The sequence below is a fragment of the Cryptotermes secundus genome, unplaced genomic scaffold (assembly GCF_002891405.2).
Source record: "Cryptotermes secundus unplaced genomic scaffold, Csec_1.0 scaffold47, whole genome shotgun sequence".
NCBI classification, from domain to species: Eukaryota; Metazoa; Arthropoda; class Insecta; order Blattodea; family Kalotermitidae; genus Cryptotermes; species Cryptotermes secundus.
In genome coordinates, this window is record NW_019721002.1 from 171,196 (window position 1) to 197,800 (window position 26,605).

The following is a 26,605-nucleotide window of genomic DNA, read 5'->3' on the forward strand; positions in this document are numbered from 1 at the left end:
GTATGTTTGGAGACTATAAGAAGAGACAATATAATCTGGAACTTCCGAAATGCAGCGCTGCCCAAGACTTGGGGTGCAGCAGGTTACTCAGAAACATTCTTACATATCTGGAATGGAATTTTGCCAATATTTCTGTTTCATCCGAACCTACATGACATCACATCCCAGAAGATTTATCTGCATGCTAGCTGCTGTGTAAGACGGCCGTGCCATGGACAGCCTGGTTTGATCCCGGGTCTGGTCAAGTGGGATTTGTGGTGGACAAAGTGGTGCTGGGGCAGGTTTTCTCCAAGTACTTTGGTTTCCCCTGCCAATCTTCATTCCACCAATTGCTCCACAATCACCCTCACCTATCATCTGGGGCTGGTACAAGAGGCCAGAAGTGGCCGCAGTACAAGGGACTTAGTCCCACCCGACTAGCAATCATAATACCAGCTGCTGTGAATACCACAGATCTCACTTCATTTCCCTTGTCTTTATGGATAAGCTTTATACAAGTCAAACTGCCTTGTCCTGTTTACACATTATGAGGGGTTCTGGGAAGAATTTATGACAAGTTTTTCTTCTTGTGAGGATACCAGGAACTGCAAATGAACTATACAATCGAGCGATCAATTTCTGGTATTCTAATCTGTACAATTACTGTAACAACTATTATATATTAAAAACTGATTACCATAAAGATGTCAGGACCCTACAGTAAATGGTGATGGTGATTTTTCTCCCACTTCCTGTTTTGGAACAGTGACATCAAAATGTGATTTACGACTGGATACACCCACAATAAATCTTTTGTTTAATAGCTGGCATGAATTTTTGATCTGCCACCACACCAGCCAAATGTGGCTCCGACATCTGATCACCAGGCATGGGTCATCTTCCCTGTAATCGACATTCCACGCACTTAAAACATCAGGCACAATGCAGCGCACTGTACTCCCATCAGAAAACAATCCTCCATCTGGATGGTTGGCTGCATTTCTCCTCACCATCTCCGCACAGCCTGTTGAACGTGTTCTCAGGCGGGAATCCCATGATCTCCCGTTCTTCCTGGATCCTGAATGAGAATGTCGACTCGTAGGTTCCAGTGAAGAATCTGTAGGAAAATGAAATGTGGTCAGATATCAGCTGCAACACATCTCTTGATATGTATGTGTTTATTTATGGTTCTCTAATGACACTGGTAGTAGCTGCTACCCTGAAGATCAGGATGGTACATGCCTCCAAAATATCATTTAAAATTTATCAGACTACAATAGTGACATCCCACGAGACAGTAAACTTAAAATTAGCGAATAATTGGATAGGAAGGAAGTAGCCATGGCCTAACTTCAGGTACTCTCCCGGCATTTGGAGAGATTGAGGAAAACCATGAAAAACACCTCAGGATAGTCTGTCTTCATGTTGGGATTTGAATCCAGGACCTTCTGAATACCAAGCGTGAGAGCTAATGAATCACAGATGTCATGCACATGGTACCTTGCATGAGAGCAGATGATCTGCTCAATGATGGCTATACCCCCATCCTTGTAGGTATGTTTCACGACTTGTGAGGGCTCATATTGCAGCACTTGGTACTCCTGTAGGTGTCGCTGAAGCTCCTCAAACTCTGAAACATAGGCTATTACTAGTGTGTAACAGGGACTCAAAAATTCTAGACACGAGGTTGCAACAGTTCAGGTTACCTTCCAGTGGTGCATCAGTTGCAACAAATACAGTTGTCAGCCCCAGCTGTTCAAGATGGACTTTCATCTGTTTTGCTGCTCCTCTAATGCTTGGCACTTGCTTCGGTCTGCCCCATAGGAAGTCTTTGCGACGCAGGTGAACGCACATATACGGACCACCCGTTACATCTGAATGGGCCTGAAAATTGACAATGGTCTTTCCATCCTACTGCATGCAAGAAACATCACATATGACAAAGATTCTGGGATGTAAGTAAGGAGAATGGTATAAAGATTATTTGACCCTTAAAAGGGGTGTTTTTACGGACCAATACTGTTTTCCCTGTTGTCCTTATTCCTGCTTGTTCGCTTATGACTGTACCCTCATCTCCCTCTCTACATGAATACCACTTTCCTCCAAAATTCTGGTGTGCAGGCTTACATCCCAAATGACTGGCCCTCGGTCACCACTGTGAGAACAATGTTTTAAGTTCTCATTTGGATATACTCACTTTTTCTTTTGTCCAATCACCTGGTCTGACGGTACCATCTGTTTCATCAGTGGAGTTTAGGTACTCCATCCTAAAGCTTCCAGCCAGCTTCACAAGACCAGAGGAAAACCGCATGCTTCGGCGAGCCTTCCAGTACAGTGCGTCTCCAAACACATCATGTAGGGCCACCTCAGCATGGTCAAACATAACAGCACTGCAATGTTAAGGGCTATACATCCTTATACAGCCTTATCTACAAGAGTAACAACCTCAAAAGTTATGAGGGTTGAGAAATATACTGCCACAATATAGCAGAATACAAAGTCTGCTGGTATCACATCAGATGGAGAGCCTGTAAGAACACTCACCGAGCTTTCAGATTCTGTAGAACTCCTTTCAGATGTGAAGCATGTCCATGAAATGAGAGGCAGTGCACCTCAGTGGCTGTGATGTTGGGGTATCCCCAAAACCAACCTTTGTACATCCCATTCTCTGACCTGCTGTAGGAACAAACAAGAAGTTCCGATATAATGAGATCAGCAAAATTTAAAGAGCCAGGATGGCTCAGTCGGTATAGTGATGGACTGTGGGATGAACAGCCAGGGTTTTATTTCAAGCATGGACAAGAGGATTTTTATGCTCCATTGCATCCAGACAGGCTGTGGGTTTCTCCCAGCCTTGTAGTCATTGGGTTCCGAGGGCTTATCCCCTGTGACCCATAAGTCTGTCTTTTTTGCAAATAACACAGACTAATAAAAAAAAGTAAAGGTAAAGCTATCCCTGTAACAGGCCGTGGAGGCCCATAGGGTTGTGAGACGTTGAGGATCCCCACATGTTCTCTAGACAATCAGCTCACAGATGGCGGTAAGGTTGTCAGCCTTATGTGCTGGCCACCCTTTACCCCCCAGGAATATTCCTGGTACTCATTTCTGTTACAGGCTGAGTTGACCTCAGGGCCATAGTGCGGCTGGAAGGATTAGGTCAATTAAAAAAAAAATATCCACCTCATCAGGACTAGAACCCGAAACCTTCTGGCTCGTAGCATAGTTGTTTAAGGCACTATGCTACCATGTGTCCCCACACAGACTAATAATGAAAGTCTAATTAAGGACATTTCAAATTTACAACATACTGTCATTCTGAACATTGCTGTCATCTCAGATGTGACACCATATAGTCTGGTAAATGTTTATCATTGTTTGAAAACAACCAGGGCTGACCTTGAAAATGAAGGCCAGCAGATTTCGCTAAAACAACGATAAATATCTACCAGACTACACGGCATCTTATCTGATATAACAGCAATTTTCATCACTGCCATGAAAATGTCACATTTGAAATTCTCATTCCCTTTTCAGCTTTCTGTATGAGCATGCAGTAATTGTTCAGTCATTAAATTTAAACATAATATATACTGAAGTAATAATTTTTGTATGCCTATTTTCCCAGTTATTTATTCTTTAAAATGACACAGTTGTTTCAATTATCCTTCTCAAGTAAACCTGTAACGGTGCTTCTCGTGGCACGGCTCAATCTCAAACTTCTGAACCCACTGGTTGCTCTCCCACATGCCCTTGTAATGCTGCAGGACATAGACCACATCCAGCATGAGACTGCCAAACTCTGCCGAACAGAAGAACAACATGGTTAAGAAGACATGGCAGTGGAAAAGAAATGAAAAGGGGTGAAGTGTCATCCCCCCTCCCAGGAAAGGCAGATAGAAAACTACTTTTTCATGTAGCATAAAACAAAACCCCCTCCTTGGTCTCCACCTTATCGTGGTGAGGGGGTTTGAGTATGCCGAGGACCCTGAGAGCTATACCAGCGGTAGCGTAGCTACTGGCAGGGCCTCCCTTGCTGGACAGGTCAAAGGGTAGGCATCAGACGAAGAGAGACACCGAAAACTGATGCCGGAAGCAGCGTCATCAGCAGCGACTTGAAGCACAGAGCAAATGATGCTCGAGATGGTTCAAGTTCGTATAGCAACAGGCGTGACCAGAGTGGTTTGAACGGCTGTTGTACTGCGATGTGGAAAGCAAATGGAAAAACTACCACATTATCACTTTTCCTGGATAGTCTCTTTCCAAAAACAGAAGATCGCATTAAGTGGAGAAACTGTTTTGGAAGAGACTGTGGACCTGTCGTCTGACAGATTACTGATGATGATGAAAACAAAACGTGCGAGCTTAATTAGTTTAGACAGTTTCCATGTTTACAAAATGTACTCTGTTATAATTTCAGGAATTCTACCTCCTCCAAATTATCTATGCCTGTGATACAGAAAAGGTACACATATTATTAAAAAAACATGCATAATCAAATGTATCTTATGGAAGTTTGGAAACATACGCATAGTGTCCAATTTAATTATCCTGAAAACTGCAGGACTTCTGGAAAAGGTGTACCGAATATAAAATGTGCTTCACTTTTCTCTATACTTTTTATTTAAAACATTTCCTATTAAATAAATATTTAGTGCATTATGCTCAATATGCATGTAAAAACACAACTAGATATTCCTGTAAAGTTGTCATAAAGACTGTCCATAAATGATAATTTAAATGGCTACATTTTTATAAAAATTTGACATCTGTGGCTTCACAAAGGACAAGTAGCAGCTGATACTGCATTGATACTGATCAGTTCACAACAAATTAAATGAAACATTAATTATAAACATTTACCAGCTTAAAGTCACTGGGTATAACAATTTAACCCTTTCGCGCGGTCATTTAAATTCCGCTGCCGTGTCTCTACGGCGGTAATATATTCAGCCGACCATTTAAATTTTGCTTGAAAATGATTTATTCATCATTGTTCTTAAATTATATGAGATAGGAACATGAAACTTTCACTAAAATGATCTTAAAAGGTGGTTTTATAACCTTACCTTATAATATGAGCGCCCGGTATCTCGGCAATGGAAGCAGGTGGTTTAGAATTTGAGCAGTGTATGGTACGCCTTGAAGCATGAAACTTTCACTAAAATGATCTTAAAAGATGGTTTTTATAACCTTACCTTATAATATGAGCGCCCGGTATCTCGGCAATGGAAGCAGGTGGTTTAGAATTTGAGCAGAGTATGGTACGCATTGAAGCATTCTTCTATACACAACGCTGTCTCACATTCACCACACCAATACTGCATATCTTTCATTTGGCCCTTTTTTCCGTAAACCAAACATCTTCTGTGCGGTCTTGCCTTCTTCCCAAAGGGGGAATACGAGGAACTGTCTTTCCGAAGTTGTTTAGCTTGCCAGATCAGCTGCAGTAAATTCAACCTTTATGTTATCATAACAAGGGGTTGGTGCTGTGCATTTCACATTCCATCCATTTTGGCTGCAGCAGATGTCGTAGGGGTGACCACAGAAATCATGAAGTTATTCTAAGAACTGGCTGGTATGTAGTGCACGAAAGCAGAGCTTAGCTGGCTCAAAAAAATATTTATGGTCATCCCTCAAAACGACCACCAAGGTCAGTACAATAAAATGGAGTCAACTGGAGCGATAATACATGAAGGAATGGGTTCTTCCCCCCCCCCATATCGTCACAGGGGGTGACCACAGTGTTCTGCCTTAATTCGTGACGTTATTCTAAGAACTGGCTGCTATGTACTGTGCGAAATCAATGGATCTTGAAAGAATAAATTTCTGGACATCCCTCTTCTAAAAATTTTAATTGAGTGTGTTAGTGTGGCCAGCTCAGGGAATATGATATTATAAACACAGCACATATCACGTCTCTGCTGTTTATAACTTCATATGAAAGAAAACACGCCATTCATAACAGTTTGAATGAGGAAATCTCTACCAGAAGCAACACGAATTTGCTGCAAGACAGGCATATGTAATGATGACTTAACGCAGCTAAACTCATGTTTCATTATATATTGTTCTTCTGACAACAGGCCAGCGAAAAATCTAACAATCTACAGCAAAACCATCAATTATTATGGGCGTTATAACATAGGTGTGCAGCTGGACGATACATAGACGTCGAACCCCCGCAGACGATTTAAATACCTTGACGAAACATACACGTCAAACAACGCTGAACGGCTAAATTGGCCCTCAATGAGCTTCCTAGTGTTGCCCACATTCTGGTAAGGTTACACACCTCTGCTGTACACTGAACCCATACCTTGCAGGAATTCATGCATCTCCATGACTGGTGCAAACTTCCGCAAGCTTGGTATGTCAAAGAACAGGCTCCATGGCAACATATCCTGACGTCCCACATCAGTTGACTGCCAATGGTACAGCTGTCCCCATGGTGGCAGCACCTGTTAGTACATGCAAGTAAAGCACAAGCATGTATCTACCAAACAGACAGTGGAGAGGAAATCATTAACAAAAATAATCCAAGAAAGTCACAATCTCTGAAAGCCAGTCAAAGCTCAAAGGTCAAACCAATTACTTACTTACTTATGGAGCTGAGCCCTTCTTGAGGAGAAGTCAAATCTGCAGCTACTGAAGAATTTCCCAGCATTTTATGGAACCTGAAGGTTCATTACTGTGTTCACAAGAGCCCTCCACTGGTCCATATCCTGAGCCAGAGCAATCCAAACAATCCCATCACATCCTCTCTCTCTAAGATCCATTTTAATATTATCCACCCACTTACGCCTCAGTCTTCCCAGTGGTCTCTTTCCTTCTGGCTTTCCCACCAATATCCTATATGCAGTCCTCTTCTCCCCCATTCATGTTACACGCTCTGTCCATCTCATCCTCCTTGACTTGGTCTTTCTAATTATACTTGGAGAAAAGTACAAGTTATGAAGCTCCTCATTATGTAGTTTTCTGCAACATCCTGTCTCTTCGACCCTCTTCGGTCCAAATATTCTCCTCAACATCCTGTTCTCAAACACCCTCAGTCTTCTAATTGGTTCTTCAATGTTTTTAGAATTTGGCACAAAAATTTCAAGGTTATATCTGTATTACTGTTTCGTCTGCATTATCATCATCAGAAGAAAGAACGGCACTGGGGATCATTCACAGCTTCTATCCAAAGGATGCCAGACTCTGTTAGCATAACTCCATGAAGGTGAGTCCTTGGGAAGCCAACATGTGCTCAGCCATTCAAGAAATTCCCATAATTTTATGGAACCCAAAGATCCATTACCATGCTCACAAGAACCGGCTGGTAGTCACTATCCTGAAGCAGATGAATCGAATCTACACCCTCCTATTCTGTTTCTTTAAGATCTGTTTTAGTTCTTCCTACCAAAAGTTCATATGCACTTCTGGTCTCTACCTTGCATGTTACATGACCTGCCAATTCCATCCTCCTCCATTTTATCATTGTAATAATAGGCCCCATTAGACTTAGTCATACAGCAGCCAAGATCAAAATCTATGGATCAACCCTACAAAGTCCGAGTTATTGACAGTTCTGTTAAATAAATGACAAACAGCAGATACAAATATATGGAGTCCTACTTCTCTCCCGCTGTGGTATACATAAGCACAGGATAGCTTTACAATTTACTGTTCGACGTTTACTGTCTTCTGGGATATGATGCCATACAGTCTGGTAGAAAGTTACTGTTTTGGAGGAACCTGTGTCTGCATCTTCAGCGTGGACGATGCATACTCAAAACACAATTCCTTTAAACATTACACTTCTCTATAAAAAAAAACTTCTACCCTGAAGATGAAGACAGCGGGTCCTTCCAAAACAATGGTAACTTTCTACAAAACTACATGGCATCACATCCCAGAAGATAGTAAATTTCAAGCTCACTTTCGTATTTGAAAGTCTTCAACTTGAAAATATCATATGAAATTTCATCTCACTGAGACTTGGCTGAACACTTCTTACCAACCTATATTGGCCAATAGATGCATGAAATTATATTTTATATGTTTATATATAGTGGCATGTGTTAGCATAGTTGGTTGCGACATTATGCTACAAGCCGGAAGGTTGCGGGTTCAAGTCCCGATGAAGTCACTGGATTTTTTCAATTAACCTAATCCTTCCAGCCATATTATGGCCCTGGGGTCGACTCAGCTTCTAACAGAAATGAGTACCAGGAATATTCTTGGGGGTAAAGGGCGGCCGGTGCGCAGGGCTGACAAACTTACCACCATCTGTGAGCTGACTGTCTAGAGAAAATGTGGGGACCTCAACAGCTCACAACCCTATGGGCCTCCACGGGCTGATATAGGGATACCTTTACTTATTTTTACTTTTATGTTCACATAAGTAGCAGTCTCAGTCTAGATAAGTCTCACATTTTGTTGAACAATTTTATAAAGGAACTGAGATACACTACTACACAATAAGCCAAGGAGAAGCTAATGAATACTTCTGTGTTGTTATGAGAGTCCATATTTAAAAAGGCCAAACAGAAAGCCTCACTCTAAAACCTCAGACTAATTACTGAAAAGGGTTTAATCACGTACCCCTCATCTTACCAGGTGACAGTCCTCAAACTTCTTCAGTTTTTTGACAAATATTGCCATCCTCATGTAGACATCACGACGAAGGTTAAAACCTTCTGGGGGGTTCACATCATACAAGACATATCTAAAAACAAAACACAGACTGCCAGTTTATGGACTTTAAAATATATAACCACAATGTCAGTTCATGTAAACATTTCAGTCTGATGCATGAGTTATCTTACACTGTGAATTCCTTTAGAAATGGTGAATTTGTGGAATCTGCCAAAAGCTGAAAAGGTCAATTAGTTTTTGTTTTTCCAAAGAAGTTGTATTTTGCCAAGAGAGAGCACGTGTTAAAAATAAATATTCAATGAAGCTATAGGTCAGTAAATAAGTTTTCTGGCATTGCAGATAAGGGGTTGAAGAAAACACAGCTTGAATGATTGAGGTTAGCTTTGCCTTATGAATCCAAATGAAAAAAATCTTCATTGTGGGCCACAGAATTGAGTTAATTTTCCTTAGGCACCCCTTAACTATGAAAAAGAAGAGGTATTTCGGGTGTATGCAAAATTGTCAGACTAAACAAATTACTACTCTTCACCTCATACATGACAGCATTTTGCTTTACTTTGTACTGAAAAATGATTACACAGGCTTTTATACAGAACCATTACACACTATCAGAAGATTTAGTTTTAGGTATATTTGCCAGAATACTGACATATTTACCAATATAGCAATGAAAATGCAAAATAACGATCACAGTTTCCACTCAACTGAAATTTGTAAAATGTTCCGTGCATGGAAATGTACCTGGATTATTTATCTTTATTTACCTTGGAACTGATTTTGTAACTGATGGTTCGTTACATCCTGCGGTGTCAAAATCTTTGCCACAAAATTCGAAGGACTGTGTTGTAAATGTGAGTTGAATACACAGTATTACTGTAATAATCGTTGCTAGAGGCACACATACTATGTGCATTATGAAGGAAGCGTTATAACCTATGCTGCTTCCTAAACAAATTAAATTCTATTATGTCAGATACCCGTTGTGATTACTATTACTTTCGCTCATAAACAACAGCTAACGACTTGTTTTCCTCATGATGCTCATGATCTCATGATTTACTTTTATTATATCGAATAACACAAATCGAACCAATAGCGCCTGAAGGTGATATGTGGTATGCAACGAAAACAAGCGACAGACAATAAACGCATCTTCAGAATAGTTAAAATAGAAAGGTATCTATAAAAAAGTTGCGGATTAATGGTAAAAGAACAATATTTAACAGTGCATACAAAACGAAAGTACTGCAAACACCTGTCATGCTACTTGCAAAAATCTTAAACATTGCATGTCGACCAATCAAAACACTGCCTTGCCAAACAGCTGGTTTTATACGAAGTGCAAAAATGGCTGAAGAGGTAGAGAAGGCTAGGTTTGCAGGGCCAGGCGGTGATACGATTTTTGGCAAGATATTAAGGAAAGAAATCCCATGCAATTTTATTTACGAGGATGATCAGGTAATGTGACTGTGATGATGGTTAACATTTTTAAGTAAGAGATTTTTACGTTTATTTTTAATTGTGCACATTTTTGCAGTGTGTTGCCTTCAACGATATTAGTCCGCAGGCACCAACCCATTTCTTGGTGATTCCTCGCAAGCCGATCTCCCAGTTATCTAGATCAGAAGATTCTGATGAGCAGGTATGGATTCTTCGTTCCATAATTACGAATTTGTTTCTAATTGTACTTTAATGTTAATGAGTTCGACACCGAGCGTTGCGATGCGTAGTTAGGATTCTTCCTTCATATCTCATCCAAAAGCTTGTTATTCTGACAGGATGTCGTTATCCTCAGTCCCTCCATGCATATGTCGGGATACTACCAAAAAGCAGGTCGTCTTCAGTTCCACATACTTTTCAATTTATCATTAAAAAAATCATACCATTCAAAACTGTAAAGCCGAGGTACTTGAAAGAGCTAGAATCCCTCATCTCCAGAACTACTAATGACGTCAGAACATTAATCAATGGACTATATGAAGGCAAATAAAGGAGTTTTGCAAGTCATAATGTTGATTGCTGTAGAAATTGTGACAGTGTTGTGTTGTTAAAGGAAGGAAAAGAACAAAATACTCTTTAGTGAGATGGTGCACTGATCTGGCTTTTCAAAAAAAGAGAAAAACTTTTCCAGTGTGTTTATAACAGAGAAACTTCTTCTTCCATCAAAGTAATTTTATTGACATGAGTGCAGGAGCCATGATAGGTCAGTAACAGAACTGGCAGCCATGGCTCAGCTCCCCACCCAAGGGCATCAAGAAGTTTTTTCTCACAACTGGATCCCACTCTGAATGCCAGAGGCCCCTACTGCTGAAAGTTGAGCATTATTTGCACCTCCTAAACCAGCCGTTAAGTCTTGAATAAATTGTGTGCAGAAATAATCCCATGCTAACTCTGACTGTTTCATTTTCAGCTGCTGGGACATCTTTTGATTGTTGCCCGGAAGCTTGTTAAGGATCTGGGTCTCACTAATGGATTCCGTGTGGTTGTGAATGATGGGCCAGATGGCTGTCAGTCTGTTTATCACCTGCATGTTCATGTTCTGGCTGGGCGCCAACTTGGCTGGCCCCCTGGTTAGTAAGTTGACGTTTTTTCAAGGCCTTCATTATGTCACTGTTATTGGGAAATTCTGGGTAAAATAAAGTTTCTACTGGTAGCCCATGTGTTGTTTGCATATGATACCGAACAATGCTGATGGCAACACATTTCCTGTCCTGAGCTACTTGAATCCAAACCAGACAATTTTCCTTGGTGTTGTAGAAGCCATCCGCTTAGTGTTACGTAACTCTTGTTCCAAGCAAGATGATATCAAGAAAGCAGTCTTCCGGGATGTGGCACCGTGTAGATGTGGTGTGAACCGACATTTCAGAGGAACATATCGCCTCCATCTTCAGGGTAGAAGGAAAAATAAGAAATCTGCAAGCGATCCTTCTACCCTGAAGATGGAGGTGATACGTTCCTCTGAAACGTCAGTTAACACCACATCTACACGGTGCCACATCCCAGAAGACTGCTTTCTTCATAGTCACTGCCGTGAAAACCTCAAATTTTACAAGATATCAGTTTACAATCCAGCGAAAAACTGTAGCAACCCTAGAATCATTGAGGATTACTGATTACTTGTATAATGAAGTATTTTGCAGTATTTTATTAACTTGAGAAATTGGAAACAATGGCTGGAATAACTGGATATAGTGAAATAAAAATGGAATTTTAAAATAACACTTATTTAGAAACTGTGTCTGTGGTGGTCCAAATTAGGGGAACCTTTTGGTCCCTTTGTTGCATGACAGTAAATCAGTCTCTTTCAAAATTCTAAACTTTGACTTGTGCAGAAGTTGTAATTTTAGCAGGGTCTTTTTGGACCCACCCAAATTTTAATCGACAGATATGTAGTAGGTGGTTGAGTTCCACACTAAGACTATAGCCACTTTATTTTTCTCTAATGTTAACTGCTACACAAACCTCATATGCAGATAATTGGAAGGTTGTGGAGCACTTGCTGTGTCATCAGAATCCAAATGTTTGTGTGTTGTGTGTGGACAGTGAGGATTAAAAACTGAAATTTTCTGGGGCATTTCATTAGGGCATCATCTGCCTGTGCAGTGATCTCTGCCAGTCGGGGCAACTCTGTGGGAATAGCCACCTGTTGAAACAAATACACCAATGCTGTAACTCAATAATATTTTATTTTCTATCATATAAGGAAAGAAAAAATAATCAAAATGGCCTATACTACATGGTACTATAATGCAATAAATAAATCTGAGAGGTTATCTTCAAACATTTATAATATATATGTCTGTATCTTTGTAATATATTAATTTATATATAATGCATATATATATATTAATAAAATTAGGGGGAAATTTCTTGTTGAGGTTACATGAGAACTTGGAAAATGACGTGATGGTGTCTTGTTTGGTGGGACAAGTAATTGACACAAACGAGCTACGGGGTGTATACAAACGCAGCGGGGCAACTAGAGAGGTGTCGCTGCCTATCAGCCAATCATGTTTCAGGACTTCCCTCACTGGAGAAGTATTTTTTATTCTTACAAATTTTATGTCATAAGTACAGGACACAGTCTCCATAGTCACTTCAAATCTCACAATATTTTTCTTGTGTGTGAAAATGCTGTCTCTATTCAGACATAGAATACAATAAATCATACTTGACCCTCGAGGTGATTCCCTGTGTCCCTGTGAGAAAATGTGTGCACTGTATAGAGGGATTAATGTGTCTCTAGCTAACATTTGTTTCATAGCTAATACAAATAAGGTCATTATTGCCAATGCTCTGTTTACATTAAATTAAAGATAGCAAATACCATCTCAGTGCACTAGGTGGCATTTGTTACATTTAATACAAACAATTTTCAACATACAACACTGCTTCTGTTCCACATCAGGTGCAGGTTCAGATTATTATAAAGAAAAACAGAACTCTGTCACTTATCTCTAGTATGATTTCATTGTTTCTCTGTCAAACTATTCATTGTCACAGAAATTAGTAACTATGAAAATTATCCTTAAAGAGATGAATTTCTTTCCATCTCAATTCTGGTTCTGTTTTCAAGTTGTATCATGTTACTACAAAATGGAAAATAATTTTCAATCCCTGAACAAGGACACAACCTGCAGCGCCACCCCTAAAGACAATCAAGCTACACCACATCTATAGTCCACACATGGCCAACTTGCAAGTTACTAACACTTAAGAAGGAAGTCAAGCCTATACAAACTTCTGCAAGCCATCAATATGGTGACTATGATAACGGATGTGATAGTTCATTATGCAATAGTGTTGCATGAACCAATTTCTGAGCATTCACTAAGTTGTGACCTTAACTTCAGGAACAGTCCCAAATAGTTCAAACACATATTAACCAACGACACTGGTCTCAATAGCTGTGGGGATTCAGAAACACATCGATAAGTACCAACAACACACATACATTCCATTGTTTTGTACACGTTTCTTTCTTGGGTGCCTCTGAGGTTGACATCAGTGCTACCACTACAAGACAGTTCATATGGGTCAGTTTACAACTGCATGCAAGCATAAAGAGATATTTAAGCTGATTTACAGTTGGGTCCCAACTAGAAGACCCCTCTGTAGTGAACTGATTGATCGGAACCATACTGAATCCACTGTTCAAGGTAGGCAATTTTTGGTGCTTCATACAGGCATTCAACAGAACGCTCGGAACATACTAGATCTAATTATAGATCCTCTGTAAACATTTTTAAGGGTATTTCATATGTTTTGTGGAAATATCTGCCTATGGACCAGAGAAATATGTTATAGATTCTTTTGTAAGAAAAGTATATTTATTCAATACCTGAGAAAATATTTAGCAGATATTGTATTCTTCTACTCTTTGAGACACATAATGGTTTAAGAAGGGGAAATTTAAAAAAAAGTTAATTTCTTTGTTTCACAAATTGAAATTATTTATTAATTATAATAAAATTATTTGTAAATGAAAGTAAATAACTCTGCCTTACATAATGAACAAAATACAATTATATACAGGCAACTACATATTCACCTCGTTCTTCTTATTTTCTGATGTAGGAGTTGCATTGTGATTTCTGAGGAGAAAACCTGTGTCTTATATACTGGGAAATACATTATTTTATTATGTAATGTAGGTCCAAGTGAAAGAAGGGCCCTAGTCACCCAGAACCCCAGAATTATCAGGAAGAAATGTAATGTAATTTTGCTTAAATCATTTTTATTACCAACTGTTCTGTTACTAAGACAACAGCAAAGCTACACATGCAATTGTAAACCAACCAGTAACATAAATTATCCCTGATATGGCTGGATCAGCTAGGAAGATTGGACATGAAATAAAGAAACAAGATAGGTTACTATTCTGATGTGTCCACCTTACAGCTGTATACACAATTCAGATGCCCCCATTAGGATATTATGCTTTGAGCACTGCATAATTCAACAGACATTTTAACAAAGCTTAATTGTCACATAATTTTGTTATGTGCACTGGACAGAATTGAGCTACAGACAATCCCACATCAGAGACATAAATGCCTCTTCACCTGCCTAAGTTGTAAAACCAGAGACAGAGAAAAAAAAAAGGTAAAGGTATTCCTGGAATAGGCCATGGAGACCCATAGCACTGTGAGATGTTGAGGCTCCCACATCTTCTAAGCACTCGACTCACAGACGGCGGTGAGACCTGTTAGCCTTACGCGCCGGCTGCCCTTTACCTCCAGGAAGATTCCTGGTACTCATTTCTGTTAGAGGCTTAGTCGACCCCAGGGCCATAGTGCGGCTGGAAGGATTAGGTAAATCGAAAATTCCAATGACCTCATCAGGAATCAAACTTGCGATCTTCCAACTTGCAGCATAATGCCCCTTGTAAACCCAAAGTACAAACTTAAATTAAAGTGAACAGAAAAGTAACTTCCTGCATTACGAGTCCAAACAGTTAACATATGATGGTATAACTTACTGGTCCCATTACTGGCATTCCAGGCAACATAGCCAATCACTTAAAAGGGAGGAGTTCTGGAATAACTAGTCCACTCACTGGTACTCCAGTGAATAGACAGGCAATGTAGCCGGTGGTCACTTCTGAAAGGGAACTTATAAGATTTGCTGGTCCAATAAATGAAAAAACAACATAGTGAGATGGTCACTAGCAATATTACTAGCTCAGTTACTGGCATCCCAGTAAACAGAATAGTCATGTGGTCAAATGGTCACTTGTATGGAGAGAATTTGGGGTTTGTGGGTCCGTGCGTGAATGAGCGCAGTTCATATGCCATGTCCATTCCATGTGCTGTTGCGGTATCCATGTCTGACTTGCGGAAAATTATCATGCGGATGTCAGAGTGGAGGTAGATGCGGCCTGACCTTGAGCTGGAGAATCTGTAGGGAAAAAACCAACAAGCTAATCACATCAGAGTTCTCTCATGCAGAGATGCATCATGTTTGACCGATAAGCCCACGTTTTGGAAGCTTCCTTTACATCACTGCTAGGAAAAGTGAACTGGACAAAGATTTTGACACCATGCAATACTCTGGATTGATACTGACATTCAGAGGAACATGCTGTCACCATCTGCTGGGTTCAGGTAAATGTGGTGATGACATGGACAGGAACTGACACCTTCTGTCTCCAAGAGTCTTCTAAGATGTGATCTTCTCTACTGATGATATCAGACTACAAATACAAGATTACTTCAAATTACCTGAGGTGTATTAGGTATCGCAGCCACTTCTGAGCATTGTCTGGTTGTTCTCCATTGGGATTGGCAGGCATGTAGAGGGTACGTTGGCGGAGAAAAGTCTGAGAATTCACAGGCATGTCAGCCAAGTCATACATGACAACAAACATCTTGACCACTGTCCCGAGTGGGTTGAAGAGGGTCACTTGTATGGTGCCACTACGCGGAACATTGTAACCCTTCTTCCCAAGGTTGATATGCCCCTGTAACATTTGCAGTGAAATAATTTGGTTGTCATGTTTGAGGCCTTACTGCAAACCCATTTCAGAACATATCCTATCGCATACTTACAAGATACGGTGTAGAGACTTTATCATTGTCACCCAGTGTATAGAAGAAGACAGTGACAGGCAGTACCAGATGACGAGGACAGAAACATCCACTTGCACCCAGATCTGCGGTGAACCCTTGCACTGTGCTCACAGGTTCTAGCCGTCCATTCAGAACAGACTCTTCAAAGCTGCCTGTAATGAATAAAAAGAGCCATCTGCTTCAGGTAAATGTTTCTTCCTCTCACTCTGTCCGCTGTTTAAACATTGAAGAGGCCTATGACATTTAGGACTGACCATTACTGGAGCATCAAGAGTACCAAGGTCGCAAAGTGAATTTCAGTTCGGAGTACACATATTTTCCAAACATACTGCGATCTCTCATCCCTTATGGAACTTGCATGTTCATTACAGGCAGTACATACTCATATAATGAGAACAGAGCTAAGCAACAGTATGGATATTAGATCAAAGAAAAGCATTCATTATTCTCACTAAATACATAGATTATTAAGATATTTGAACCAAAAATATTTATACACTTGGGATTTGAGAATTTCATGGCAGTGCCTGTGAAGCTTACTGTCCTCTGGTATGTGACACACTGTAGTTTGTTACTGGTGCCAATGTTCTGGAGCAACCTACTGCCTCTATTAATTAATCATTAGGGTAAAGACAAAGTCCTTCAAAATATTGGTACCAATCTACCAAAATACAGTGTCATATCTCCAGAAGATAACAATCTTAAAAAAGACACACATACAACTCAATCAAATGTATATTTTATATAGACTTTCTTTTCCAAGGAGCTATTTTTGAGAATAACAGAGCTCAAAATGAAATTTACTCAATACTTTTTATTGTAGACTCCCCATACTAAACTTCATTACAATTCATTCATTATTTTACATGATCAACCATAGGAAATTACATTAATCCTTGTTTTCAACCTATTTCATGGGCTTGAAGTAAAAACTTCAAACACAGAAACACACTTTCATACTAAACTAGTCCACCCAAATATTCTAAACCAATTTCCCAGTCACAGTGTTAGTTTGGCACAGTTTGTGTATGCATCAGTCAGCAGTGCTGAATACAAACTGCATCTTACCTAGGAGGGATGCACAGGGCGCAAGTGTGTAGTGGGACCACAAGGAGGGCCCTAGTGGAGAAAGTGTGGGTCCACCGATGCCAGGTGAACAGGGGGAGCGGGCCCCAGTTTCACTCTCTGCATCATCACTACTCACACTCAATGCATCATCTGCAGGTGCTGCCGGGACACTCTCAAAGAGAGCGCTGTAACATGACAACTGTCATTGAAACCTAAAATATTCTTTTTGATTTCTGGAAATATGAAGATTATATATATTTTTTATTCATGTTAAAATATGAGCTATTTAATTTTCTCTCTTCCAAAGAAACCAGGGCCAGCACAAGCCTAAATGCTGCCCTGGGCTGTGAGAAATTGTGTCACCACTCTCAGTTAAAAACAGACCAACTTCATAAAACTGTAATACAACTACATTTCCAGATGTGACAAAAACTTGTCACTGATGCCATAATTCCTAAAACAGTTTTATTTACATTGTTGTATAATGTATTGTGGCGCGTTATCTTACGACCATCACTGCGACAACCGCTACAATCGGAATGCACACTTCCACGGCAATGAATAGGTGGAAACTGTGGAGTTCCCACAGCGACAAATCGTAACGAATTGTCATTGAGTAACAGCGGGAAATACTGCACTTCCTAAGTAACAGATTGTTGAACCAGAATAGTATTGATATATTGGGTTTCTGGACTTTATCCATCATCCTAGTTTTTAAGATAACAAACTAGGACCCAATATATCAGTGTGTTATACACCATCGTCAGAATCCTATAGTAACTACCAGAATAGTATTGGCCGAGATATAGTGGAAGCAGTAATTGTGATACTGCAAGTGATAATAATTGTAAAGTGTGTGAGTGTAGAAGTGAAGCACAATAAATATTCGCTAAATCCGAGACCCGCGTTAACTTATTTGTCACGTGACATACCCAACATATGACAACTGCTGTCAGAAGCGGGATCAGTTTGGATTCTGAGGCGAATTTGGAGGAGTTATTAGACTAACGCCACCTCAAGTGTTATAACGCTACACGAGCTAGAATGGACTCACAGCAGATGCTGCAACTGCTGCTGAAAGAGATGAAGGCCATGCAAGAAAAGGCGGAGACAGAAAAGCCGAGAAGGAAGAAAGGGAGGCCAATATAAAAGCATGGCGAAAAGAGATGGCCGCCATGAGAGACAAATGGGGGAACGACAACCATAATGAGACGATGGCTTGCCAAGAGATGGAGGCGCGTCAGGAAGAAAAGGAGCCGACCTCACTGGACAGGAAACCTGTGGTGGCACAGAAAGAAGAGGCACCCGTAGAAGACGCCGAAATAATGCCGGCCGGAGAACCGAAGAAGAAAAGGCGTAGGGACCGAAAAATGGCCGCGGAGCGCCGCCGCCAGAAAGCGAAGAATTTGACACTGGAAAATTGCAAACCCCAGAAGAAATTCGCCATCACCCACAGAGGGACGAGCCACCGTGCAACAGTTGCACGACGCATGAGAGTCACCCTCGGGCCGAACACGACCAGCCGTGCGAAAGTGGCACGGCGCAAGGAAAACTCCATCGGAAAGAACCGCACCACGGACAAAGTGATGTTAGGAACCTCGAAAGGATGGACGCTCGGAAGAGACAACGAGCGCAACCGCAATGTAAGAAGAGGAACAAGAATCGAGCCCTACAGAAAAATGACCGAACATGAGACCGCGAAGCGAATTACCGAATCTCCTGTCCCATCACAAAACTTCAAAAACTGTACACTGTGGAGGGGTCGACCCCCTCCAAAACGAAAAAAGGGGAACGGCCCGCACGGGAGGAACCGGTAGTAGAAGCACCGGCCTCCCTAGCATGAACGAATGAGGAAAGAATGAAAGTGTAGAATGAATGCGAGACAATGGGACCAAAAAATCCTGAACCATGGAAGTGCTTGGGGCGAGCATTCTGGAAGAAAGGGGGCGGATGGAAGGAAGGCAAAACACCGAAGGAAAGGCGGAGGTAACACGCGGAAGATGAACACTTTAGGAAACGAAACCACGGAAGTACCGTTAAGCTGTTCGGGAACGAACAACCTTTAGAAGGGAGAAATGTGACGCGTTATCTTATGACCATCACCGCGACAATCGCTACAATCGGAAGGCGCACTTCCACGGCAACGAATAGGCGGAAACTGTGGAGTTCCCACAGCGACAAATCGTAGTTACGAATTGTCGTTGAGTAACAACGAGAAATACTGCATTTCCTAAGCAACGGATTGTTGAACCAGAATAATGCACTTCCACGGTAACAAGTCAGTCTTCAGAAGGCCGCCGCCGAAAGCATTCTACGATTGGCCAAGATATAGTGGAAGCAGTAATTGTGATACTGCAAGTGACAATAATTGTAAAACGTGTGAGTGTATAAGCGAAGCACAATACATATTCGCTAAATCCGACACACACGTGAAGTTATTTGTCGCGTGACATACCCAACACGTGACAATATTTACATTACTGCCAATTAATGTTCACAACATGTACAAATGATAAGCACAAACTAACTTTCATTAAACATGAAAAATCTGTAAATTGTGCTGCACCAAAGAGCAGGGGCTGTGCTGTAGTGACAGTCCTGAACAATACTGAATGAGTAGCAGTTGGTACCACTGCACTGACAGATGCATTATAATATTTCTGACAGAGATATTGGAACAATCAGTGTCCTTACCCATATTTACTTCAGAACTATGTATAACAACCCTTTCAATGTGGTACTACCTGCGAATAGCAGAGACCGAATTGAGCGTGCTGTCAAAGTCGAAGCAGGTACCCCTGCGAACAGGCGCAGGACTTGAAGTCAATGGCAATCCAGTTCGACAGTGAAATACCATACACGCAGCAGAGTCCAATGAACGTCGGAACTTGGCTTTGTCCAGCGCTGAAGGAACAGGACGCTCTGGCACACTCGAACTCTGCCATAAGAAAAGCACTCTGTTCAATATGTACCTGTCTCAGAATGTAACATACAAAATAATTATAGGTATTCCTTGATTTATGTCTGACACTTATGTTTCAGAAGAAGTCAAAATCGCATAAATCAAACTTACTTTTCCCTTTTCCCCTCTGCCATGTACTCTCACCTCTCTCTGCCTTTCCTGATTGGGTAGCAAACAAAGCATATTAATGTAAGCATTATTAACTGAAAAACAAAAAAAAAAAACTCCGTGGCTTTAGTCCGCAAGCGAACGATACCGACCGAGCAACCGCCGATTGTCGGCGAAGCTATTGCCAACTTTTGTGGATAAAGGTTATCTATCATGTGGTCAGTGCAACGGATCCCCATGGCCGTTAATCGCGGTTTTCTAGACCGGAGCCGATCTTTCCTTGAAATAGCTCCTCAATTATTGTCTCGTGGCTGAGTGGACCCAGCTGGGAATCGAAGCCAGGACCTCTGGATCTGTAGCCAGAAACTCTGACCACAGAGGCGGTCATTATTAACTGAAGGTCTATATTATTTGAGAACTTTGAAATTAAATCACTTCAAATCTGCATATAATGGCAGTTTCTATATTACTTTATATGGTGCAGCTTGTTCGAACAATGGAACTGAACAATAGTACTGCGTTGGTCTTCGGATAGGAACGAATTATTTTATTGGACGCTTATTTGTATACAGCAGCCCTGTCCAACGCGGCGCCCGTGGTATATTTTTCTGGCGCCCTCCGTGACCACATATAATTGAGCCGATTTTTAATATTAATTCAAATTGTAAGACAAGAGACATTTTTGAACGTTGAGTACTGTTAAATACTTTCGAAAAATTGTATTATTATTATTATTATTATTAGTAGTAGTAGTAGTAGTAGTAGTAGTAGTAGTAGTAGTAGTAGTGTGTGTGGTGGCGCCCGCACCTCCATAGGCATCAGTGAATTGTGCCAGAGTACATAAGAACGTTGGACAGCACTGGTATACAGACTCGTACAATTATTCACGTACAGCGCTATTACACCGTTAGCACACTCTGGAACTCTTCTGTCTCGCTAGAGTCGAGTCCAAAACTCAGAATCTCTTCAGTGATTTCACTCGGGAATCTCTTGTGATACTTGTCATCTTAACCCTCGCTGGAGCTACACTCTCTTATATATCCAGCGTTCGGACGGGATAGGGAACACCTTATCGAAGGATTAATTTCATCCGTTGCTTAGGAAATGCTAGCCTTACTCTATTCAGAACACGCTGTAGAAGTGTTTGGTTTCATCTGCTGTTACTGATATCCCTACTCAACGGTCTGTTAGTATTCAATTCGTCGCTGTGGGAACTCAACCATTTCCATGTATTCGTTGTCGCTGAAGTATGCATTCCCACTGCAGCCGTTGCGCAGCGATGGACGTCATATAGCACGTTGCATTGCTCCCTTCTTGAGGTTGTTCGACCCGAACAACCTAACGGTACTTCCCTTCCTTCATTTCCTTCCGAGCGCTAGTTGATCCCGTCGTATCGCATTCATCCCTCACTTTCATGCTCACTCATTTTAGCTGGGGAGGCCGCTGTTTCTATGTTACCGATTCCTCCTCTATATGCTATTTATTTATTTTTTCGTTTCGGAGGGGATCGACCCCTTCACAAGGTCCAATCCTTGTTTTATCGTAGGCCGACGGAAGATCCGGCTATTCGCTTCTCGATTTACAGTCCAGTCGTCTTCCTGTATGTCCTGTTAGATTCTTTCTTTTCCAGTCGTGGCTGCTGTCTTCCGCTCCATTCTCCAATATTATTCGCGGGTTTCCTCCCTTTCCTCGGATGTAGCGGCTCTTTATTCCCTTGCTGCATTCTAGTTTCGGCTGACGTCTCCTCCCGAACGTCTGTCCTCTCCAGATTTCTTGTACCACCCTGGGCCTGGTACAAACTTTTCTGGCTAAGTTCCTCTTGCGCCATGCCACTCTGGCACGGCGGGTCGTCCCTCTGCGGGCGACGGCTACTTTTCTACAGCACCCATCCTTGCCCTGGGTCCGTTCCTTCGGCCTTCCTCGCCGCTTTGTAGCTAACTTTGGGTCCCTACGCCTCTTCTTCGGTCCTCTGGCCGGCATCATTGCGGCGTCTTCCTTCGGGACCTGTCGTTGTGCCGCCTCAGGTTTCGTGTCCACCGAGGTCGGCTTTTCCTCTTCCAGCCAGGCCATCATCTTTGCCTGGTTGGCGTCCATCCTGGCTATCACTCGATCTTGGCAGACTCTCACTTCCTCTCGGATGGCCTTCCTGTCCGTTCTCATTTCCTCTCACATGGCCTTTATATTTGCATCTGCCTTTGCCTGGTTGGCGTCCAGCATTTCTTTCATGGCTCTCAGGAGTTCCATGTTTTCCATATCCATAATGTAAAAAAAAAAGTAAAAAAGTAAAGCTATCCCTGTACCTGGCCATGAAGGAGCATAGGGTTTTGAAACGTTGAGGGTCCCACATTATCTACACCAGGCATGTCAAACTTAACTTGTACAGAGGGCCACCTCAGCCCTGTAAATAATAGTCGAGGGCCACACTTCAAAATAGAAATATACATTAGATTTTGATACAAGGAAATTTAATTCTACTTATTATTTAGGAATAATTTCAATATAATTACCTAAAGTGGAACACTTATATTTTGCCCACAAATCAAATATGTAATTTTACCTTCTATTTCACAACAGAAATAAGCGATTTCCAATTTTTCTTGAAAGACACGCGCTCACTTTCAATAGTTATTTTTTTGCTACTTGATTTTTTTGAAAGGGACATTGCCCTTTAAAAGTTACTGTACATATACAAGAAAACTCGTAGTTGATAATTTAAATATTTAATTATAACCTTTATACATTCATCGCAATGTAACATCAGCACCTGTCGCTGTGTGAAAATGAACTAAATGACAATGTACAAGAGACTACCAGACTAGTAGGAAGGTGTATCTTGTCTCAATGGTCATAAAGTGAAAGTTTGCTAGTAGCCCATTTAGACAATGACTGGGGGTTGCAAGCTAGTTTTGAAGGTAGAAATCCCTTGCACTTGTCTGTCAGTTGCCACCCTCCTTGCATTCTTACTATGCCTCCAAAAGGGATTCTTGGAAATACTTGGGTTGGTGAGGCTGGGTGGATTTTAGTGCATTAACCTTCTGAAATACAATAGTTTGTCCTTCACGAACTTTACAAACCATTAGTTGGACAAACCCTTCTGCAATTCTCAGAATCACTTTTCCTGCAGCCTGCTAATTTATGTCTGCATGAGACTTCTTGTTTTCTGGTCTGCTGGAAAATTGTCTTTACAAAAAATATTTCTACTAAAATTTTAATATTGATTTTAATATCAATTAGCTCTAAAAGTTGAGGGGCCTCACTTTGTGGCTATGGGGCCCGCATGTTTGACATGGATGATCTAGACAATCGGCTCAAAGATGGCGGTAAGGTTGTCAGCCTTACACACCGGCCGCGCTTTACTCCCCAGAAAAATTATTTAATTAATTCCTGGTACTCATTTCTGTTAGAGGCTGAGTGAACCCCAGGGCCATAGTGCGGCTGGAAGGATTAGGTCAATTGAAAAAATCCACTGACATCATCGGGACTTGAACCCGCAACCTTCCGGCTTGTAGCATAGCTCCTCAACCAACTACACTACTGCGTGCCCCCTAGCCATAATGAGGGGTATTATATTCAATGTGGTCCAATACTTCTTTAAGAATCCGATCTATCTCACTTCTGGCATCAGTGTATCATGTCGACTGTGTGACGCGACACAAATAAATTGTATGGATCTTTGGATCAGAACGAATTGTTTTATTGGACGTTTATTTGTACACACACTTATACAATTATTCACTTACAGCGCTATTACACCATCAGCACACTCTTCTGTGAAGTCTGAGCACAATCTGCTTGTATCTCACAAGAGTCGAATCCAAAAGTCAGAATCTCCGCTGTGATTTCACTCAGAATCTCTTGTGATACTTGTCATCTGAACTCTCACCAAGTCCAAGTCCAAGTCACATTGTGACTTATGGTCGGTTGGTCGGTCAGTCAGTCAGTCAGTCAGTCAGTGAGTCTTGGTGTTGAGCCCCAGATATTTATTACTGTTTGGCATTTACGGTCTTGTTTTTGTGGCAGTCTTTCTCGGGTCTGAGTCTCTTGGGACTCGCAACCATATTTTACTGTCTCAGAATTGAGACTTCCCTTTTCATCGCCTCCTACAACTCGCGGGGTCACGGTGGAGCTATTCAACCCCCTCGCCAGAGCTACACTCTCTTATATATCCAGCGTTCGGATGGGATAGGGAATACCTTATCGAAGAGTTAATTTCATTGTTACGGATATCCCTACGCAACGGTCTGTTGGTATTCAATTCGTCACTATGGGAACTCAACCATTTCCATGTATTCATCGTCGCTGAAGAATACATTCCCACTGCAGCCGTTGCGCAGCGACAGACGTCATATAGCACGTTACGGTATTATCAATCTTAATGTATTCACCTTTAACATAACATGACTGTGGATGGGGGTTAGCCAAATGAATTACTGAAGTGTTTCTTTAATCTCAATTACTTTCCATATTTTTAAGTTACTGTCTTTTAAGTAATATGGGGAAGATAACGGTGGATTGGTCTGATAAGTTAAAATGTATATCTTTCTCCTTTCAATTTTCATAAGTGCTCTGAACCCCCACCCCCCAAACTCAGGTCACATCTTCCAATATGGCAAAACCCCCTAAGCTGAAATTACACATAAGATGGAAGTTACAAAAGCTAAGGACAAGAAGTGCATAGGTTATATAGATAAAATTGTAAGATACAGTCATTGCACATCTATTTAACATTTCAAATAGGCAACCCATGAAATTCCAGCGCATTAATTAAACATAAATCACATGAAAAATTCAACAGTCCCTGCCACTTCATCTGCAGTGGATACTTAGCTGAAGTCTGGACACACATAAATGGGGCATTATGATAATAACAAACAGATATATAATCCTTTTACCACAGCTTCTCAGATATTCTTTTACCTGAGTTAGCAGAGACCTGTTGCAAATGTGTACATTTTTAGCCTGTACAAATATATTACAAATCAGGTTCACTTTATTGCTGAAATGGATGCATTGTTCACAAAACTTTATAGCTTTATAAAAACATCTGTATGAATCATAAAGTGAAACTACAGATTTTATTAAGTGGCTATTAGATTTTGAGTCTGTTCATCTGGAGGGCTAACTCTTTGAAGCATAGTGACTGCTGTATGCACCACATGCTTTGAAGACATTCAAGAAATCTACATTTTGACCATTCATATTATCCTCACAACAAACAGTATTATTTAAAAGAATTCCAGGCTTCAAGAGCTTAATCCAGTTCAATGAAAGTGAAGCAACTACTACCTGCTTAATCTGTTCACATCATGAAACATTTTTCTAGGCAATGTCTGTGTCAGCAAGATATTTATCCAAATGAAGGACAGTACACATTGATACTGGTTAAAAATTTCTCCATCAGATGTTATAAAAAGCCAAGGCAGAGTGAAGACTTTATGAAACATGAAAATAAGTCAATACTATCTTCTACATATATGCTATTTTGGTGAAACAGGACAGTTTCAGATCATGTCCACAGACGCGAACAGGTTAAGAAGGCTTACATTAGCAGAACCCTCACATCTACTAACCTCCACATTCTCCTGTGCTGGTTTCACCTCTGCTTTGAAGAACTCCTTAATGCGTCCCAAACTCCTGTTTAAGAACGGCATGTCCATGTTCCTCCCGTCATCTGCGTCTGACTGTATCTTGCCATCACAACCTGATGCCCCTCCTTTCGTCCGATCCCCAACACTAGTCAACTTTAAAGGCACATGATCACTGCACTTCCCAGTTGTTGCATTTGAAAGACATTGCGGGTTGTGTATCTTTATTGTGGCACACTTTGAACTCTCTGTCCGAGTAGTCCGAATAAGAGAGGATGGAATGGTCCGTTCATCAATCAGTTCACATTCATCACAGGGTCTGCAAGGTTTGCTTCTCTGGTCACACTTCACTAACAATGACGATGAGGCATCGTCGGTTTTGTGACTGCGGAGGATGGCACCCATGAGCAGATCTGCTTTGTCCGATGCTGCTGCTTTTGAGGTAGATGGAAGACATGATGGCACAGTATACACAAGGTCCTGACGGAGGGATATGCCCTTGCGGCTCCTTGGCGCAAGCTTCTTACCAACAGTGTGGTTCGGAGGGTCATTCCGATCACTGCAGGAAATTACAATGATGTTATTACTCATTGCATGAAGCTACTGTCAGTCTAAATTAACCATTTTAAGGCTACTGAAATAATCTCATATTTTAAGTAACTCTGAACACACTTAACATGGAGAGAAATTCTATC

At 41.1% G+C, this 26,605-nt stretch overlaps 3 protein-coding genes across 10 annotated transcripts in view; 1 reads left to right on the forward strand and 2 right to left on the reverse strand.

Annotated features, from left to right (window-relative positions):
- Positions 1-603: 603 nt before the first annotated feature.
- LOC111874294 (GDP-fucose protein O-fucosyltransferase 2) lies at positions 604-9,553 on the reverse strand. The gene is made up of 9 exons (XM_023869674.2): positions 9,381-9,553; positions 8,575-8,686; positions 6,296-6,437; positions 3,658-3,778; positions 2,524-2,655; positions 2,177-2,369; positions 1,686-1,863; positions 1,480-1,609; positions 604-1,096 (listed from the first exon to the last, which is right to left on the reverse strand). Exons 1-9 carry the CDS (start codon positions 9,527-9,529, stop codon positions 943-945), a joined length of 1,311 nt encoding a protein of 436 aa, XP_023725442.1. The 5' UTR covers positions 9,530-9,553; the 3' UTR covers positions 604-942.
- A 226-nt stretch (positions 9,554-9,779) lies between these two features.
- On the forward strand, positions 9,780-11,269 carry LOC111874299 (histidine triad nucleotide-binding protein 1). The gene is made up of 3 exons (XM_023869687.1): positions 9,780-10,074; positions 10,154-10,258; positions 11,027-11,269. Exons 1-3 carry the CDS (start codon positions 9,877-9,879, stop codon positions 11,189-11,191), a joined length of 468 nt encoding a protein of 155 aa, XP_023725455.1. The 5' UTR covers positions 9,780-9,876; the 3' UTR covers positions 11,192-11,269.
- A 3,624-nt stretch (positions 11,270-14,893) lies between these two features.
- The window catches only part of LOC111874184, a 70,547-nt gene continuing 58,835 nt past the window's right edge, over positions 14,894-26,605 (reverse strand). For all 8 annotated transcript variants that reach the window (XM_023869481.2, XM_023869488.2, XM_023869498.2 and 5 more), the window contains 6 exons: positions 25,896-26,469; positions 20,000-20,193; positions 17,256-17,440; positions 16,167-16,339; positions 15,840-16,078; positions 14,894-15,516 (listed from right to left, as the gene is read on the reverse strand). In XM_023869481.2, coding sequence (XP_023725249.1) covers positions 15,348-15,516; positions 15,840-16,078; positions 16,167-16,339; positions 17,256-17,440; positions 20,000-20,193; positions 25,896-26,469 — 1,534 coding nt within the window. In that variant the 3' untranslated portion in view covers positions 14,894-15,347. The remainder of the gene's footprint in view (positions 15,517-15,839; positions 16,079-16,166; positions 16,340-17,255; positions 17,441-19,999; positions 20,194-25,895; positions 26,470-26,605) is intronic.

Bases quoted from the DNA above. Each gene is read 5' to 3' on its own strand.
- LOC111874299 (XM_023869687.1), top strand. From the start codon at position 9,877: ATGCTACTTGCAAAAATCTTAAACATTGCATGTCGACCAATCAAAACA. The intron at 10,075-10,153 runs GTAATGTGACTG...ACATTTTTGCAG, and splicing joins TTATTTACGAGGATGATCAG to TGTGTTGCCTTCAACGATAT. The intron at 10,259-11,026 runs GTATGGATTCTT...TTTCATTTTCAG, and splicing joins CAGAAGATTCTGATGAGCAG to CTGCTGGGACATCTTTTGAT.
- LOC111874294 (XM_023869674.2), bottom strand. From the start codon at position 9,529: ATGCACATAGTATGTGTGCCTCTAGCAACGATTATTACAGTAATACTG. The intron at 8,687-9,380 runs GTAAATAAAGAT...TTTTGTTTTTAG, and splicing joins GTTACAAAATCAGTTCCAAG to ATATGTCTTGTATGATGTGA. The intron at 6,438-8,574 runs GTAAGATGAGGG...ATGTACTAACAG, and splicing joins AGTTTGAGGACTGTCACCTG to GTGCTGCCACCATGGGGACA.